Genomic DNA, 16,423 nt, shown 5'->3' with positions numbered 1-16,423 from the left:
AAGAAAACCACAAAACATTCAGGCATTTTAGTAGATGTGGAAGATATGAAGCAGTGCAGGGAAGGGGAGGTGGTGTATTTCCTGTGAGGCAGGAGATATTAATTTATAAGCAGAAAAATCAAAAACAACAAACAGACTAATATTTTGTTAACACACCTCACCTGTTCCTTGTGTTTGTACCTCAAACCACTTCTTTGCCTGAGACAGTTCTCTGCTTCTTTTTTCTCTCTTCCACAAGTTCCACACCTACGTTTTTTACCTTTCTTTTTGCGTTGCAAGCCTTCCTTTGCCAAGGTTGGCACAGCTCTGCTTTACATATTTCTTTTCCATATTGACCATCTGTCTCACACAAACAGCTTTTTGAATGATCTCTCTCTCTCACTAATGAATACTATTGGATTTCTTTTCTTTTACTCCTCTCCATCTGCGAAGATGCCTATGATTAAAGGTTCTTACATAAATTAGAATGACATTTTTTTCAAATATTAGTTGTTTTTAAGAAATGCAATGCAATGTTACCCTTTTTGCCTCCACGTCTTGCCTTGTAAATGTGATAGATAGATATCACAACCTTTGCAGTAATGTACGAATGAAAATTTCACTCAAGGGTAGCAGTTTATTTATTAAGCATAGTGAGCCCAGGATGTCATTATTCTATGAGAACAGTAATTAGACTGCAAGGTTGTTTGACTGCGGTAGGTGGTACATGCATATGAATTTCATCTCTGAACTCATTAAAACATTTATATACTCTGTGTGTGCGTGTGTGTCAAAAAACAAAAAACAAAACCCGACATGCAGTTTGAGTACGACTAAGACTGCTTATAGGCAAGTTCCTAAAGATTCCAAGACTTTAACTGGCCTGAACCTAAATGAACATAATAATTCATCTAAACTATTCTGTTCTCTATAGTGTGTTTCTTTGACTGGGGTGGTTCAGATGGTCAGCAGGGCCTTCCTCTGTCAAAGGGACATTTTGACAGATCTTTATTGTAATTGGCCTCACAGGTAATAAGAACCACTCATCACCCCATTGGTCTCCCGCTGTGCTTGCATTCCCATTATCCCCCACTCGTTCCAGTTCATTAAACCTCTAGCAAGACTGGCCAGAGTGGTGCAGGAGAGGATGGAGCTTTCCTTTTGGTTAAGAAAATCCATATTCCTTTGATGCCTATCCAAGCTCTAACTGACAGAGAAATATTAATGGTGTGAGAAATGTTTGATAAATAGTTGTAAACCCTTTAAAGACCTGGATCTGCTGCTCTACTTTTTTTTTTCTTACGTGTCATCATTTTACAAGCTATATTATCCCATACGAAAATGTTGTTGGAGGTTAATGAATCCAGTAGTACTCTCCAGTTATCACTGGGGTTAGTTCTATATCGGTTAGTTCTATATCAGGACAGCAGAGTAGGAAATGTTTGTGTGTGTGTGTGGAGGAGGAGGTGGAGTTCAGGGACCTTTCTGAAGCATTCAAGAGTCTTCCCTCCAGCCTATCTTCCTCTTGGTTTTCTGACCTCTCTCGCTTTCCATCTGGGCATAATAGAAAATTCCTCTGATATCACTTCACTTTTTAAGCTTTTGCTGTGTTTTTTTCCCATCTATATGTAGTCATGCTTTTCAAGTTCTTACCAAATGCAGGTGAAAGTCAGAACTGCCAGTCAGACTTTTGGTCTGAGCAAACAGCAATGTATTTTGTCATTCAAAGATGTCTCTCCATCTCTTTTTTTCTTTTAATGTGTTGCTCTCCTTAAGGCCTCCGAAAAGAGAGGTGGAAATTTTAGCTTAGAGCCTGTCTTTTATTTTGTTGATTGAAATGAAATGAAAAGAGTGGTCAATGCTGCACTTCACACTCAAAGGTTCATTTTGAAATAGGTAACAAAAATGTGCTCTTTGATAAGCTGTGGAGCAAAAGGTGTGAACACATCACCAAAAATAACCCAAAACTTACCATTGGTTTTTTTTTATGTGTTTTAAAGGCATTTTGCTCCAAATCATGCATTTCATCACTTGAAATAATGTCCAATCATTCTGCAAAACAAAAAATGAATGAAAATCAGTTGTGAGGAACAATGGTAAGACACACACACACACACACACACACACACACACACACACACACACACACACACACACACACACACACACACACTTGTTTTCATATCTTAGTGAGGACATTGCATTGACATAATGCTTCCCAAGCCGCTTACCCTAACCCTAACCATCAAAAATGAATGCCTTATCGTAACCCTCAGCCTAAACCTAACCATACTTAATTGTAACCCTGAGAGTAAAACCACACTTTGAGCCTCAAAAATGCCTTCTAACTTGTGGAGACAGGCATTTTTCCCCCATAAGTGACTGTTGGTCCCCACAAGTATAGTAGCATGCCAATTTTCTGTCCTCACAAAGCTGTCTAAACATGTACACACACACACACACACACACACACACACACATTTGAGAACTTGCAATGATACCATTTTGGTCATTTAGAGAAAATTGAATGCATTTTCTCCACTTACTTCACATTTTTGATTCTTTTCTAACTCTCTTAACTCCTTTTTTCAAAAATGCCATTTAACTGTGTGTTTTAAACATTGGTATAACTTGAAATTACTGCACGCGACTAACTCTTGATCATCATTACCAGTTGCATGGTTACTACGTGGGCTAGTTAAAAATAACATGTCTCATTCTGAAGTGAGTACAGCTTGCACTAAGCTACTTTAGCACCTGTGAATCACAGCTAGCCATTGCTCAACAACTCCAGGAGCTAACACCTGGCATTGTTGGCATCTGCAGGGAAAGGAGGGGTGTGGGGTGGACACACACACACACGGATTACCACTTGTCTGCAGAAAGCTATGGCTCAAAATACTGTGTCCAGGGATTTTCAAAATTACCCTCTTGCTGAGTTCAGTCACAGTAAATACTTGAAAAATCATAACTGGTTTTCTGAGATGCCCTAAGGCTGGCCAGGGAAGCACTCCATCTTGATTTTCATGATGGTAACTCTCCTATTATTAACTTTGTGCAAGGTATCGCATTTTTGAATAAGAAGGAGAAAGCCAAAAGGAAGCTGAAACTCTTGTGCGGAAATAGCAGAAGCTATTATCATGGTGCATTATTTCCAAGCTGCCCTGTGGTGGCTTAGATGGGCCTCGTCATTTGTTAAAACAACAACAAAAAAAAAAAACCATTACAAACACTAAGCACTCCTGTTTTCTCCTTGCAAGGCACTGTCATTTTCAGGACATGAACATTTGCTCAGTCAGGCTCTCTCATTCTCTTCCTTGACTTCCACTTTAGTGATACTGTCATTTTGGAAACATTTGCTCACCAACCACCCTTCTCTGCTCTTCCTCCTTCTGTCTTCCAACGATTCTCTTCTCACAGCCTCCTCCTCCTCCTTGTCTTCCTCCTTCTCCTACACACAGAGAAGATAACGTGCAGCAGTTTCAGTCTTGGCTGTGTAACGACTTAGCACACCCATTTGCGCCTTTTATATTCATGCCATGCACCTCAAATAGCATCGAGAATTACATCCTGTAGCCTCAGCGAAAAAAGGAAAAGAGCAATACAGAAAGTGCTACAAAAACATACAGTATCATAGCTCAAAGTATTAAAATGCAGCCAAAATATAAATCCCTCTAATGATACCACGGGGGATAAAAAGTACTACAAGGTCAGTAAACTCAGACACATTAGCCTATAAATCCCCGCAGAAATATCATAGTGATTTCTCCACAGGCACCCTAAGAACCACTACATTCTTGGCAGCACAAGCCGGACGCATGCTCCTTAAATCATTTTAACAAAGGACTATATTCATTCCACCTTTGTGTAATGTGGAAAGCAATAAAATCCTCTCCTGAAACCATGTGCTTGGCTGTATTGTAACAGGAGATGTGTTTTTGCGCATGGCCGCATGGTGGCATCATGCGCTGCGCTGCTGCTGAAGCATCAGATCCCAGCGTTACCTCACGAAGAACCCGGGACTCGTCCTCATCCGAGGCACCGGCAACCGGGCTTTCCTCTACGGCACGGCTCCCACTCTCATCCTGTGACTGCATGCAAGTTTCTCTCCCCACCGCCCCCCATTCTCCGCTCAGCGAACTGCTGTAGTTCTTCTCCGCTCCTGTCAAAGCAAATTGGCGACCTTGACGGTGCGCTCTGGGGAGGAACTTTACGGGGGGTGTGCTCCATTTGTGGCGCTCCTCTTCAGAAAGGAAAGGATTCGAGGAAAAGTCTGTTCTGTGCTTTGGAGAAGAAGAAAAGAGAAAGAACAAAAACACCTAAGCACTCCGCCGGGGACAAGGCGAAGGAGGAAGTTAAGTAAAGAGAAGAAGACGAAGAAAAAGAACAAACCAGCATCTCAAGGACGCACGACGTGTAAGTGGGGAAAGGTGTTCTATGAGGTGCAGCTTTCCTTCTTACAGGTGCAGCAAGAGACAGACTGTACTTGGACTTAACCTGGATTCATCTAATTGAGTTGCATCCTTCAGATAAACAAACGCGCTCTGTTTCGGTACTCCTACGAAAATATTTTACCATCAACGAGGCTCGTGGAACTGCAGCGAACTTAGACTGTAAAACAAACACACAGTTTGACCGAATTTCTCCGGTCGCCACAGGCTACGGCAGAGGCTTGGTTTTGCGCTCCGAGGTCGGTGCGCTCTGCTCGACTTTAGTGGTCGCAGGTCCTCCTGACAGAGCGAATCAAGCAGCAGGCGAACGGCACCACAGCCACGGCGGGACTCGGCCACTACGGCATGCTTAAAGCTCACCGGGCACTTGTTGTCCAGTCCTCCAGGTTTGGGACCATGTTTGAGGACTCCTTTAACAGATCGATGTGGCGCGTCGCATGGATTTTATTTTTTTCCTTACTCATCCACTGCGCACAACCTCAAGGTAAGAAGAGTGTTGGATCGCTACTGTACCGATGAACCGATCACACCGGCCCATTGGTGTTTGTAGCTACCTGCTGTGTTAGATGTTAACATGGAACCCTTTCCGGTGTGGTGTGGCACCGGAGTTTTGCAGTCTTCATCCTTTTGCACGTAGCCCACAATTTTCTCATTAGGCTTCACATCAGTGAGATGCTGAGCTCTGTTAAATGTGGCACCACTCTCACGTTTAATAAACATTTAAAATAGGCTTAGTTTCCCCCCACACTTAACGTATATCAAACTTCATTGAGTTCATCCACACCGATGTGGGTTAAATCTAGAATCTAATGAGACACATTTTAAGGTTTCTCAAGTTTTCAAAAAAAGACCGTTTTAACGAATACTCTTATTTATTTCTTTTTTTTTACTGCTGTTTTTTTGTTTTACAGTTTGAACATGTATAATGAGCCCCTCTGATGTCACGTGCCATTACGAGCCAAGCTGTTAAAACGTTAAGCTGATTAATAAGTACAAAATAATTAATCACTCTTACCCGCAGGAAACTAAACTTTGCACGGCAAACAAGCGCGGCAAACAAATACATACATATTGAAATGCAACGATTAGAGCGGGCACAGAGAGGTAAAGTATCAAATGTTGAAAATTAATTGGTTTTCTGAGAATTATGCAGCCTGAGCGGAGGGAAGCACCAGCCAAGTGTGGCAGTTCACAGGGAATCGGTGGCGTTTATCTTCTTTTTTTTTTATTATCTGTTTTTCATGAGTCAAATTCTCAGCGCAATAATCCCACAAGATCTCCTGTAATATTTCTGTGGAGACTCGGTCCCCAGAAAGGGAGTCTACTGTAACCTCAGGCATTCTTCCTTTCATTTTTATCCACCTATCACAGAGCTGCAGGGTGTTTTATTTTTTATGCTGTTATGCTAAAGTCGGTTGCTTTTTTTTTTTTTTAACTATTCTAAAAGAAAACCTAGTTGCTCCGGGAGATTAACGTGTACATTACTGTCACTTTGATTCAAACGCACATTTAGTGGGGTCAGGAGTTTGCACCATGGGTCCTTGCTGTTGCTCCAGGGGTTCCTCGCTGAAGTAGAGCCTGGAAAATTGCTAGAAAATGAAAATGGAAACATGATGAACTTGACTGAGGGTTGTCCTCTTTCTTCACACTTCAAAGCTTCATCACACACTGCACAAAGTGGAACTCTTGTACTGTGTCTCTTTGACCTCTCATTCAGGCATGTTCAGAGTATATATGTTCAAACATATGTACTCTGAACATGGATCAGGAGACTGTGACAGTCTCAGGATGACAATCTTCTCATTCTTTGCCTTCCTCTGCTGCACCACCTCCGCTCAGGTTGTTGGGATTCAGGTACTGATGGCTCTATGAAGAGAGAGTATTGCCGCTCAAGATAGACTCTAAGCTCTTGTGGGGCTTACTCAATAATACAATGTAGGAAAGATGAATTTAAAAAAAATGTGCACACACAAACAAACAAGGCAGATATCCATCGTTCACAGGGGCATATCCCCGCGTTTGACATTTACAACAGATTGATAACTCATGTGTCCTAGGGATTAAGAGTCCTGACATTGTTGCTTTCTCGTTTTCTATAACTGCTTCTCTCCTGCTGTTTGTATCTGATTCTAGATGCTTTGCCCCACTCTTCTTTCTTTCCTTCTGAATGCTTATTTAACCAAGCAAGTTAAATAAGAACACATTATTTACAGAGGTGGCCCGGGGAGAATGTTTTGCGAGTTTTTCTGTGGTTATGCACTGATGCATACAGAAATTATGCATGCATGTGACTATGTATGTTGGGGATGAAGGCTTGCAATCACTCTCACTCTCTTTCTGCTCAATCCATCCAGCAGCAGCTCTCAGATTCCATCACATAGTCACTCTTGGGTCAGAAAATGTAGGATTTAATTGGACTCTCTTCAGACCATTCAGAGTGCAGCTCGTTGAAAGTGACCCCAGTGTGGGATGCTCTCTTTCCACCCGATGATTAAAGAACATGATGAGGCAAGTAGCCTGCCTCTGGATGGACATGTCAGCCAGTGCTTGCCATATTTTAATGACCAGTCTGCTAAAACAGCTTTTTAACGATGGGAGAACAGCCTTCATCAGACCAAAGTGCTATGAAGTCTTGCTTTAGGGCTTGGTGAGCAAAGAGGGATCTTCTTCGGTCCTTTTATTTCATACATTGTCACTCATCGTCATTGTGTGGCAGGGAAAAGAGTAAAAAAATGTCTCATTATTAAATGATGTACATCAGGATTAAACTGATGGCAAAAAACTTGCATTTAGTCCATGAGTAGTTCTGATTTATCCAAAATAGGAAAGTATTCCGTGGTTTAAACAAAGACCCTTTAACTTTTAAACACTTTATTTTTGGTTACTGACACATAAGCACACTCTTGTCTTGAAATTGAATAAAAAAGCCTTTCTGCAAACTCAGTCTGGATATTGTGTTTAAAGTGACAGTTATAAGAGCTGTCTGGTCTGTCCCCACTGTTCACTCTCATTCGCTTACTGAGGTCATGCCGAGACAATGCTGGGCTCGCCTGCTGGTTTTGTCATTTCTAACATGTCTATTTTGGAGCTTTGAGCAGCAGGGGAGGACTCTATTGGAATGTCATGTTTGGCACAGACACATCGGCGTCACTCAACGTCTGCAGATTATGTTGACTAGCTACAGCTCAACTCGAGGAGCTTCGCAGGGACTTCAGGATTTCATTCTGTCAGAGGAGTGGCACTCAGATTAACATTAGTAAGCGTGGTTATGACAGGGTGCGTGGCGCTACTAGGACATGGCGCAGGAATCAGCCACAACATTTTTAGAGCTGTGGTGTGTTTGTAGCTTAATGTATTGGACATGAATCTTGACACAATCATAGAAGTGCAGTGCGTCATCTCCATTTTCAATCTTAGAGGAAAGTTGATTGAAATTGTGTGAATGAAAGGAGATGGTTGCCTTTTGGGGAAAGCTCTTGACTTGTTTCGATGAAAGTAAAAGCTGCATTTTCAAGGGAGAAATGTTGAGATAGAGGTTTTTGCATTTTTGTTACCTTGATGTGACTCATCTTTTCCACTAAATGGTCATTGTGTGTTTTATTTGCCCACACTTGAGAAGGTAATTTCCAGCCCCTTTGGAGATAAACCTCCGACTGCAAGTGCCTGAAACACTGTGTATAGTGAGCAAGGGACACTTTAAACCAAGACTATTAATCTATTTCCTGTTACCCTTTACAGTCACCTTTGGTCTTTTGTGTATCACATTCTTTATTAGTAGCAAGTACACATGTTCTTTGTAGGATTACTGAAACTTATTGTTATGGATTTGAACAAAGCTGAAGTAAGTGAATTGAGCTAAGCCAAAAAAAAAAAAAGAATCAACTGAGATTGGACTGAGAATGATTTGTGGAGACAGAGGGGTTGAGAGAATGTCTCCAGACTACAAATGTCCTGATTTGTCACTCATCTTAATTGACAGACTGGGGATCTCTGTTTCCTTGTAGCAGCTGTGCCCTGTGAAATGATTTTCAAAGGGAAGGAGAGGAAAAAAAGCGAGGCTGTCGTAGATCCCTGCAGCCAGCACTTTGGCAAAAGGTCACAACATATCGCTTTTAGTATTCAGGGCTGGCAAGAAAACTCATGGTCAAAGTCCAGTGATAGATTTCTCAGAGGGATGTCTAGAGTTTCAGTGCGCTACATTCAATAAAACAAAACTACCCACCGAAGGTCTCTAGTAGTGGCAAGTCTAAGAGAGAGGTGTAACTAAAGACCTTCTGTTTTTCTCTCTGGATAGCACTTTCAGAGCTTTTTGAAGTGGGACTTTTATTTATTGATCTTGGCCCAATTTTGCAGTACCATACAGCCAAAAAGGTTAAGAGTGGGACTATGTTATCAAATTGCCACACATAGTCTTTGAAAATTTATGACAGAGCGTACTAATTGCTTAGATATATGTTTAAAAAAACACTTCAAAGAGAAATATAAAGAAACAATCTCTGCACACTATCAACGTGAGAAGTTTTCTGTAAACTTGTATTGCTCACAAGTGGTGCTTTTGCTTGAGTCGGAGGCTGTTCTTTAAATTGCACAATGAATTATTTAATTAGGATGAACAATTCTTCATGATGTAGAACCAACAGAACATGAACTGTAACTTCCCCGGAGAATCATCGCGGAGGGAGAAGAATAGGAAGAGGAGGAAAATGATCCTGATTATGGTCGTCTGCTGTTTGATCTTTGTGACAAAATAGTGTAAAAATTGATGCGCTTAGATGGGAAAGAAAGGATGAGAGTTTAACGTGAAGAGAGGTGGCATAAATATGGAGCCACCAACAGTGGCTCACTTCCTACAGGGTGCTGCAAAGTAACAATAGCAAGGAATAATCGATACCATTTCACAACTTTCTGTTCTGTGATTGCTTCCCTAAATTCCCCCATTGGCATGCCAGATGCTCTCCCTTTTTTCATTTTTAGTTCATGGAACATTGTAAGAAGTTAAATCCTAAAATTTCAACCAGCTTCTCTCTTGGAAATAGCTATGTAACCTCAAAAAGAGGCATTTTATTGGAAAATTGGAAATTTCAGATTATGCTATTCTAAGTGCTGTGCAGTCCAGACAGTTTGACCAGAACAAACTGAGGCAATGATGTAGTAGCCTAATTCACAAATAGTCTCTTTAAGCCGCTGTCATTTTGCCCACTGCCTGGAACATGGCACAAAGGAGTCTGTTTGCCATGGCTGTCCTATTTGTCTTTGCATGGTTATTAATTTGGCTTCTGGGAATGGGAAAAGAGGCCACCCAGACCAGCTGGGAATTGTCAGTATACACTGAGAGAGACAAGGGTCATTGCTGAATGACTGAAAGCAATTTGAATATTTTTGTGAATCCAAAAAACAGAGGGTGTACTCTTCTCCCTTTTGGCTTTAGTAGTGATGATGAGTTGGCTTCATTGTTCAGTCATATAGTCTAATTGGGGCAGTGACTATACTGGATTAAACCAGCACTGCTGACTGTCTTTTTTTTTTCTCTGACATGTTCTTCTTTGATCATTCTGCTTTGCACTTGGCCAAGTTAGAATACCTGCACAGAAATTATTGCTCCATTTGTTCCCCGTGTTTGTGGGTGCACATTTTCATGCACAGCAGAAGTTGAAGGTGGTTTGAAGAATGTATTTGTAAAAGCTGAGCTTGTGCGTTTTGTGCACCTTTATTTACAGGTGTTAGTATTTACCCTTTGATGTACGGTGTGGAGAACACTGATAGCTTACATGTTTATTGTACTTGGCTTTTCAGAAAGAACACTACAGTGTTTTTTTGGGGTTGGCTTTTTTTTTCCTTTTGAAGCCTGTGCTCCTTTCGATCTACTGTGTGTGAGCTGGAACAATAAAGCCTCGGCATGAACAAGGTTTATGCACTGCGAATGGATTGAAGGATTTACAGTAGGGCATTCCACCTTGTTTTAATATCACTGTGCTGAAAGCATATCCTGTGTTTTTCATATTTGCTGAGGCAAGCCAAGCCACACTTGTGCACTCTCACAGCTTGTTAAATTAGCATCTGGGGGCCTTCTGTACTTCTGTGCCACACACGTGGGATTCCAGTGCACAATACCTTGTAGTGAGCATGATCGGCTCTTGCTTACGTCCTTCAAATTGGACTCCAAAAAGACTTCAACAAAATAATAAGCGGGAGGTATGAATGTGATTACAGACTTGAACTTTTCCCTCACTGTTTAAGTAGGACATTATGCAACCCGCAACAGGCAGGGGGGAGTCACAGTCAAGGCCTGTTTACCATCATCATCCCTCATCTGGCTAGATGGAAATGAGCACAGACCTTAGAGTGACACTAGCTTCAGGAGGCCCCCAAACCCAACGCACTCATGTGGATCCTTGTGTGTTTACAATTGAAATGCACTCAGATTGGCTGGAGGCTTTGGAAACCACCTATGAACCCTGTAATTGCTGTTCCCTGGGGGATGTGTTTTGTGTGAGTGTGTTTGCCGGCGAACTATGAATTTGAATGCATACATTAGCTCTATGGGCTTGTGGGTGTTCATCTGTTTACAAGCGGTGGCCAGTCTAAGCCCACAAAGCAGTAAGCAGTCTTAACGATCACATCTCTGGCATGCACACCGGGTTCCCCTGGAGCTACAATAATGTCCCCACTACTAGTTCATGGAGTTCATGAAGGGGGATTAAATTGGAAATGCCCACAGCAATACATATCGTATAATAAAAGGGGCTCGGACTAAACTGTTCCTCCTTTCTGCATAGATTTGCACCACTGGCATTACTCTGTGTTGAAGAAACCGGATGACAAGCAGATCATTTTAAAGACTTGGATAAGGACTGTAGAGGGTCTGATCGATTCTGACAATCACGCCATTTTTAACAGACATCTCATCAAAGGCCCATTCCCTTTTTCGCCATCCCATTACCCGTCTATCCAGCACTCGGATCCACTGCCTATTTACCCATCCCATGCAGGAATAATGGGCCTTCACCCCCAGTTGGATTAATCAGCCATAACCATATGCTACCGTGTGCAATTATGCTGCAATTTTGACCATGGGGAAACAGCTGTTGCCATTTGAAAGGGTGGAATAAGATTGTAATTGCCTTAACTTTGATTTGTAGGGTGCTTTGATTTGATGAGAGAATACATTTTTATGCTTTACATAATAATACTGTGGAATGAAGAGAACTATTAGAACATGAGTCTTTTTCCACTTCCAGATGCATTTGACGGATAACCTTGCTGTTATGAGCTATTACTCACACATTATATACAAAATGAGTGTGTTTATTCATTTGGATCTGAATGGGCTTTCTATTTTCTAAGGCAGTGTTTTCGATTCAACCATCTAATGACATTTGAATATGTTTGTGTGGGGCTGCTTTAACATTTCGATACAGGAGATTTTTCTTTCTCTCCAGGTATCGCATCCAAACTGGTTTCTTTCTTATGAATAAGCATCTCATGCATTACATCATCTAGGCTTTTCTTTTACAGAGAATTGGCTGCATTTGGTCACAATTGTTGTGTAGGACTGGTCCAGTTGGAGAAACATGCTAAAGAATTTCAGGGAAAATGTGAACAGGTCTGTGTTTATCACTTTTCTCCCAGTACGATTGGTTGAATGTATAAATAAATGGGTACTTGATAACCTTATTGATGTCAGTTTTTCACTAATTTGGATGTCTACCTCCTTGAGAATTTTCTGCTGAACAGCAGCAGAGGGTAGTGCATCCTTCCTTTCTTGTTGGTCTTAAGCTCGAGTGAGAGCTGGCAATGTATAGTCTATACTGCTTTACTGTAGAACAAAGCACCAATGTGGAAGTCAGCATTCTGACAATTTTCACAGCTAATAAGCTATCCCAGCACTCATAAGCTGCACACAAACAAATAGATTTTCTTTAAACCTCACAAATTTATAGCATTTCCTAAGAAAGCAACCAGGACATCAGAGTTTTATATGTCAGATAGTTTATAGAAGATTCTGTATATCGCTTAATTTTCCTGCCTCACTTTTGCCACTTGCCTGTGGCATAGAAAGCACTCCTTTAATTTTTCATATACTTGACAATTACAGCCTTTATTTTCTAAAGCTTTAAAAGAAAAGTATACTGAATGATGCATTGCCTTCTCTGCAGTTGCTAATTTGTTTCCCTGTGTTAATATGTTAACCTTTTAACTGACTGAGAGGTAAAAACCAGAAATGGACTAATGGGATGCGTTTTTAATGCGTTAGCTGTGTGGGATTGAAATTGTCTTCCTTTTTTAATAGTGCAATAAATTACTCCTTCGTGACACTTCTTTGAAAATTGTGTTCAAATTCATGAAACATTGTTCTTATTTTCCGTTTTTTGTTCTGTTTAATGCTTAAGGGCCAGTCTCAAGAGATTTAAGGCATGGATCCCTCAATAATAAATGTCTTACATCTCAGAAAAAGAATGTTCTGGCATTTTTATTTTTGCACTGATCATTGACGCCTCTGATATTGCTTTTGAAGAGTTCCTTTGACTCCTGCCAAGCTTCATGTAAACACCAAGCACTGTTGAAATAATTTTTTTTGCAGCTGTAATTTATAAATGTTGTCTTATGTGAAAAGAAAGATAGTCAAAGATGGAATGAGGCAGAGGGGAAAGGGAGAAAAAAAAAAGGTGATCGCAGCATCGCCAATTAACTGGAAGCTAATCAAAGCCTTTATTTGAAACTTTTGTGAGTCTGTGTGTGACATTTTTGTCCCTTGAAAGCTGACAAGCTCCTGATTGCTTTCTTAGCCAGCTGCTCATCCATCACCACATTCAGCTACCCTGCTGGTATCATCTTAAAGGCTTAGAATCTGATATCACCTTCTAATTGAGATTCCTATTTTATCTGTGACTCTGAAAGGTGGAAGAAAATGTTCCACTTTGAAAGACAGACATACTTTCATAGCTTTTCTGTATACTTTACACTTGAGCACTTTCCTAAATTTAGATGAGATTAGATTAACATCTTGATCATCATTTGCTTGGATAGACTTTACACATGACTAAATTATTTAACACTCTTAGCAGTCAGCTTAATGGGAATAACCCAGTGATAATAGAAGGTGGCAGAGTGAAATGGATGTTTGGACACTGGGCTTTGACCTTGTGCATTACTTGTGCTTGACCTCAACTTAGGGACGCTAATTGCAGCCTTACTGACACCGTGCACACATTCACTGATGCGATACCCAATCACACATTTGTAGACGCACACACATAAAAAACAAAACCCATCCCACAGGTTTGTCACACAGAGTGAATCGCTCTCAGAGCTGATCAGTGCAGGCGGCAGACCCTCCATCCATCTTGATTTGTCAATAGCAACAATTTTAATTACACCTGAGTGCTGTCAGGCTGCCAAACTGGGCGGGGAATATTGATTCAATCCCAGTAATTGATTAATTGCTATGTATAATGGGGCAGTTTTCTATTGAATCCCATCTCTTATTTTGCCATTCACTTCATTCTATGTATTGTGTTAACAGAGTGAGGTGTTCACCCGAAGACGGAGTATTTTTGTGGAGTGCTTGTAAAGAGGTCCCTCCATATTTTAGTCTAGCAAAAGTGGCATATTAAGGAGAAGGAGCCCTGTTGTTACTGTACAGCAGTAGATAACCATTAAGTACTGGGCAGGCGTTGCAGTACATCACTGCAGCCATTATGTGACAGTTAAAGGGGGTGAGAGATTTGGAGCCACAGCTGCCAGGGACCTTTTACTCAAAACTATAGCTTAAATTTGTGTGACTGTTTTTCACAGCACTCCACTGTCTTGTGAAATGGCCTCCTACTTTTATATTGCCATTTGAGAAGACAATACATACTAGTGGTAAAAGAAGTGTGGATGGCCCAGTGTATTGGCCAGCGCCACAGCTCTCTAAATCATTCTTCCTGCCTAGCAGAAATCTTTAAAACTGTTATAACGTGAGAGAAGTAAAGAGCTGCTTTGGATCCCGACCCTACAACCATAACAATACCACTGAGCAGACTAGCTTGAGTTTACATGGAACAGAGTTGCTTACCTTTGTCTTTCATTTAGTACTCCAAGTGTTAGTCAGACCATAAATGTACCGTAAACACTATAAAGTAGTGCAGTTCAGTTTTGATAAACTCCCTGTGAAACAGCTGATTACATTTTAAAAACGAGATAAAAACAGGACTACTAATTATGGAAGTTGTAAAAAGCTTAACTCCCCAGTGACTTCACTGACTATAGTGGTATTTGTGTGGTCACAATTTAGATTCCAGCGTGGTCTTCTGGGTATTTACACTGAGTGTGGGCTTTATTTAAACAAAGAAGTTAACGAGTGTTTTGACAGTGTTCGTTTCTTGTGGCTGTTTTTTGGGGGCTGAGGGTGAGGTGGGTAGTTACAGCAGAAATGATGACTAATGGAAAAACTGAATATGGGCAGGAAATACCAGATGGACCAACCATTCATCATCCTAAGTTTGCATTGTACAGCATATAACAAAGATGAGACAACAAGTCAAGTCATCATCATGCAATTAAACAGAATGCATTTGGGTTTCTTTTTTCTTTTCTAAATAAACATTTCTTAGTTAAAATCAAACAGTCACTGAAAATTCTTAACTTAAATGATTATGTTTGCTAAAGCACACATGATTGGTTTACCCACCCTTCAGTAGTGTCTTACTTTGTTTTCCTTACCCAGAAATCCCATAATGGTCTGCTTAAAGAGAATCTCATGAGAGGGGTGTTCCAGTGTTCATACATGACATGTCATCGCATTTGTTTTTTCTTTTTTGCGTGCATCGCATACGCAGTAGTTAGTTGTATATTGTATGTTCATTTTCTTCAAACAGTAGCTTTAGTGATGGTAATGGTGAGTGAGACATTCTGATCATTGCCTGTTAACCCAGTTTGGTACTTTTGTGTATATACAGTATCTCACAAAAGTGCGTCCACCCGTTTTGTAAATATTTTATTGTATCTTTTCATGGGACAACATTGAAGATATGACACTTTGATGCAATATAAAGTAGTCATTGTACAGTTTGTATAACAGTGTAAATTTGCTCTCACCTTTAAATAACACATATCCATTATTGCCTAAACCGCTGGCAACAAAAGTGAGTACATCCCTAAATGAAAATATCCAAATTGTGCCCAATTAGCCAGAGTCATGTGACTCGTTAGTATTACAAGGTCTCAGGTGCAAATGGAGAACAGGTGTGTTGAATTTGGTGTTATTGCTCTCACACTCTCTCATACTGGTCACTGGAAGTCATGGCAAAGACTTCTCTGAGGATCTGAATAAAAGAACTCTACATAAAGATGGCCTAGACCAGCGGTCCCCAACCCCCGGGCCTCAGACCGGTACCGGTCCGTGAGTCGTTTGGTACCGGGCCGCGAGAGTTGAGGCTCAGGTGTGAAATGCATAGTTTTCAGGGTTTTTATCGGTTTTCAGCGTTATTTTGTTATCGTTTTTATCGTTTACTCGGTTTTCCTGGGTCTTTTCACGTGTGTTATGAATAAATTTTCCTTTTTTCGGTACCGGTACTAGTTTTATTTTGTTGTATTTATCCGCGACACCTTAAGACCAGTCCATGAAAATATTGTCGGGCATAAACCGGTCCGTGGCGCAAAACAGGTTGGGGACCGCTGGCCTAGACTATAAGAATATTGCCAACACCCTGAAACTGAGCTGCAGCACAGTGGCCAAGACCATACAGCAGTTTAACAGGACAGGTCCCACTCAGAACAGACCTCGCCATGGTCGACCGAAGAAGTTGAGTGCAAGTGCTCAGCGTCATATCCAGAGGTTGTCTTTTGAAAATAGATGTATGAGTGCTGCCAGCATTGTTGCAGAGGTTAAAGGCGTGGAGGGTCAGCCTGTCAGTGCTCAGACCATACGCCACACACTGCATCACGTGGCTGCTGTCCCAGAAGGAAGCCTCTTCTAAAGATAATGCATGAGAAAGCCTGCAAACAGTTTG

The 16,423-nt window shown here is 41.0% G+C and overlaps 2 protein-coding genes across 7 annotated transcripts in view; one reads left to right on the top strand and one right to left on the bottom strand.

Annotated features, from left to right (window-relative positions):
- Positions 1–1,778: 1,778 nt before the first annotated feature.
- On the bottom strand, positions 1,779–4,510 carry LOC145430369 (uncharacterized). Its single transcript, XM_080305395.1, has 4 exons — positions 4,372–4,510; positions 3,984–4,262; positions 3,344–3,430; positions 1,779–2,031 (listed from the first exon to the last, which is right to left on the bottom strand). Exons 1-4 carry the CDS (start codon positions 4,375–4,377, stop codon positions 1,948–1,950), a joined length of 456 nt encoding a protein of 151 aa, XP_080161521.1. The 5' UTR covers positions 4,378–4,510; the 3' UTR covers positions 1,779–1,947.
- Positions 3,989–16,423, top strand: part of sdk2b (sidekick cell adhesion molecule 2b) — a 276,275-nt gene continuing 263,840 nt past the window's right edge. For all 6 annotated transcript variants that reach the window (XM_026178235.2, XM_026178230.2, XM_026178233.2 and 3 more), the window contains exon 1: positions 3,989–4,914. In XM_026178235.2, coding sequence (XP_026034020.2) covers positions 4,776–4,914 — 139 coding nt within the window. In that variant the 5' untranslated portion in view covers positions 3,989–4,775. The remainder of the gene's footprint in view (positions 4,915–16,423) is intronic.

Source organism: Astatotilapia calliptera, chromosome 8 (assembly GCF_964374335.1).
Source record: "Astatotilapia calliptera chromosome 8, fAstCal68.1, whole genome shotgun sequence".
Taxonomy (NCBI): Eukaryota; Metazoa; Chordata; class Actinopteri; order Cichliformes; family Cichlidae; genus Astatotilapia; species Astatotilapia calliptera.
Note: the sequence above shows the minus strand (reverse complement) of the source record. Positions and strands in the feature narration are given on the sequence as shown.

Excerpts from the sequence above, each read along its gene's own strand:
- LOC145430369 (XM_080305395.1), bottom strand. Across the intron at positions 3,431-3,983 it reads AGTCCCGGGTTCTTCGTGAG|GAGAAGGAGGAAGACAAGGA; the intron begins GTAACGCTGGGA and ends CTCTGTGTGTAG. Across the intron at positions 2,032-3,343 it reads AGAGCAGAGAAGGGTGGTTG|AATGATTGGACATTATTTCA; the intron begins GTGAGCAAATGT and ends TTTGTTTTGCAG.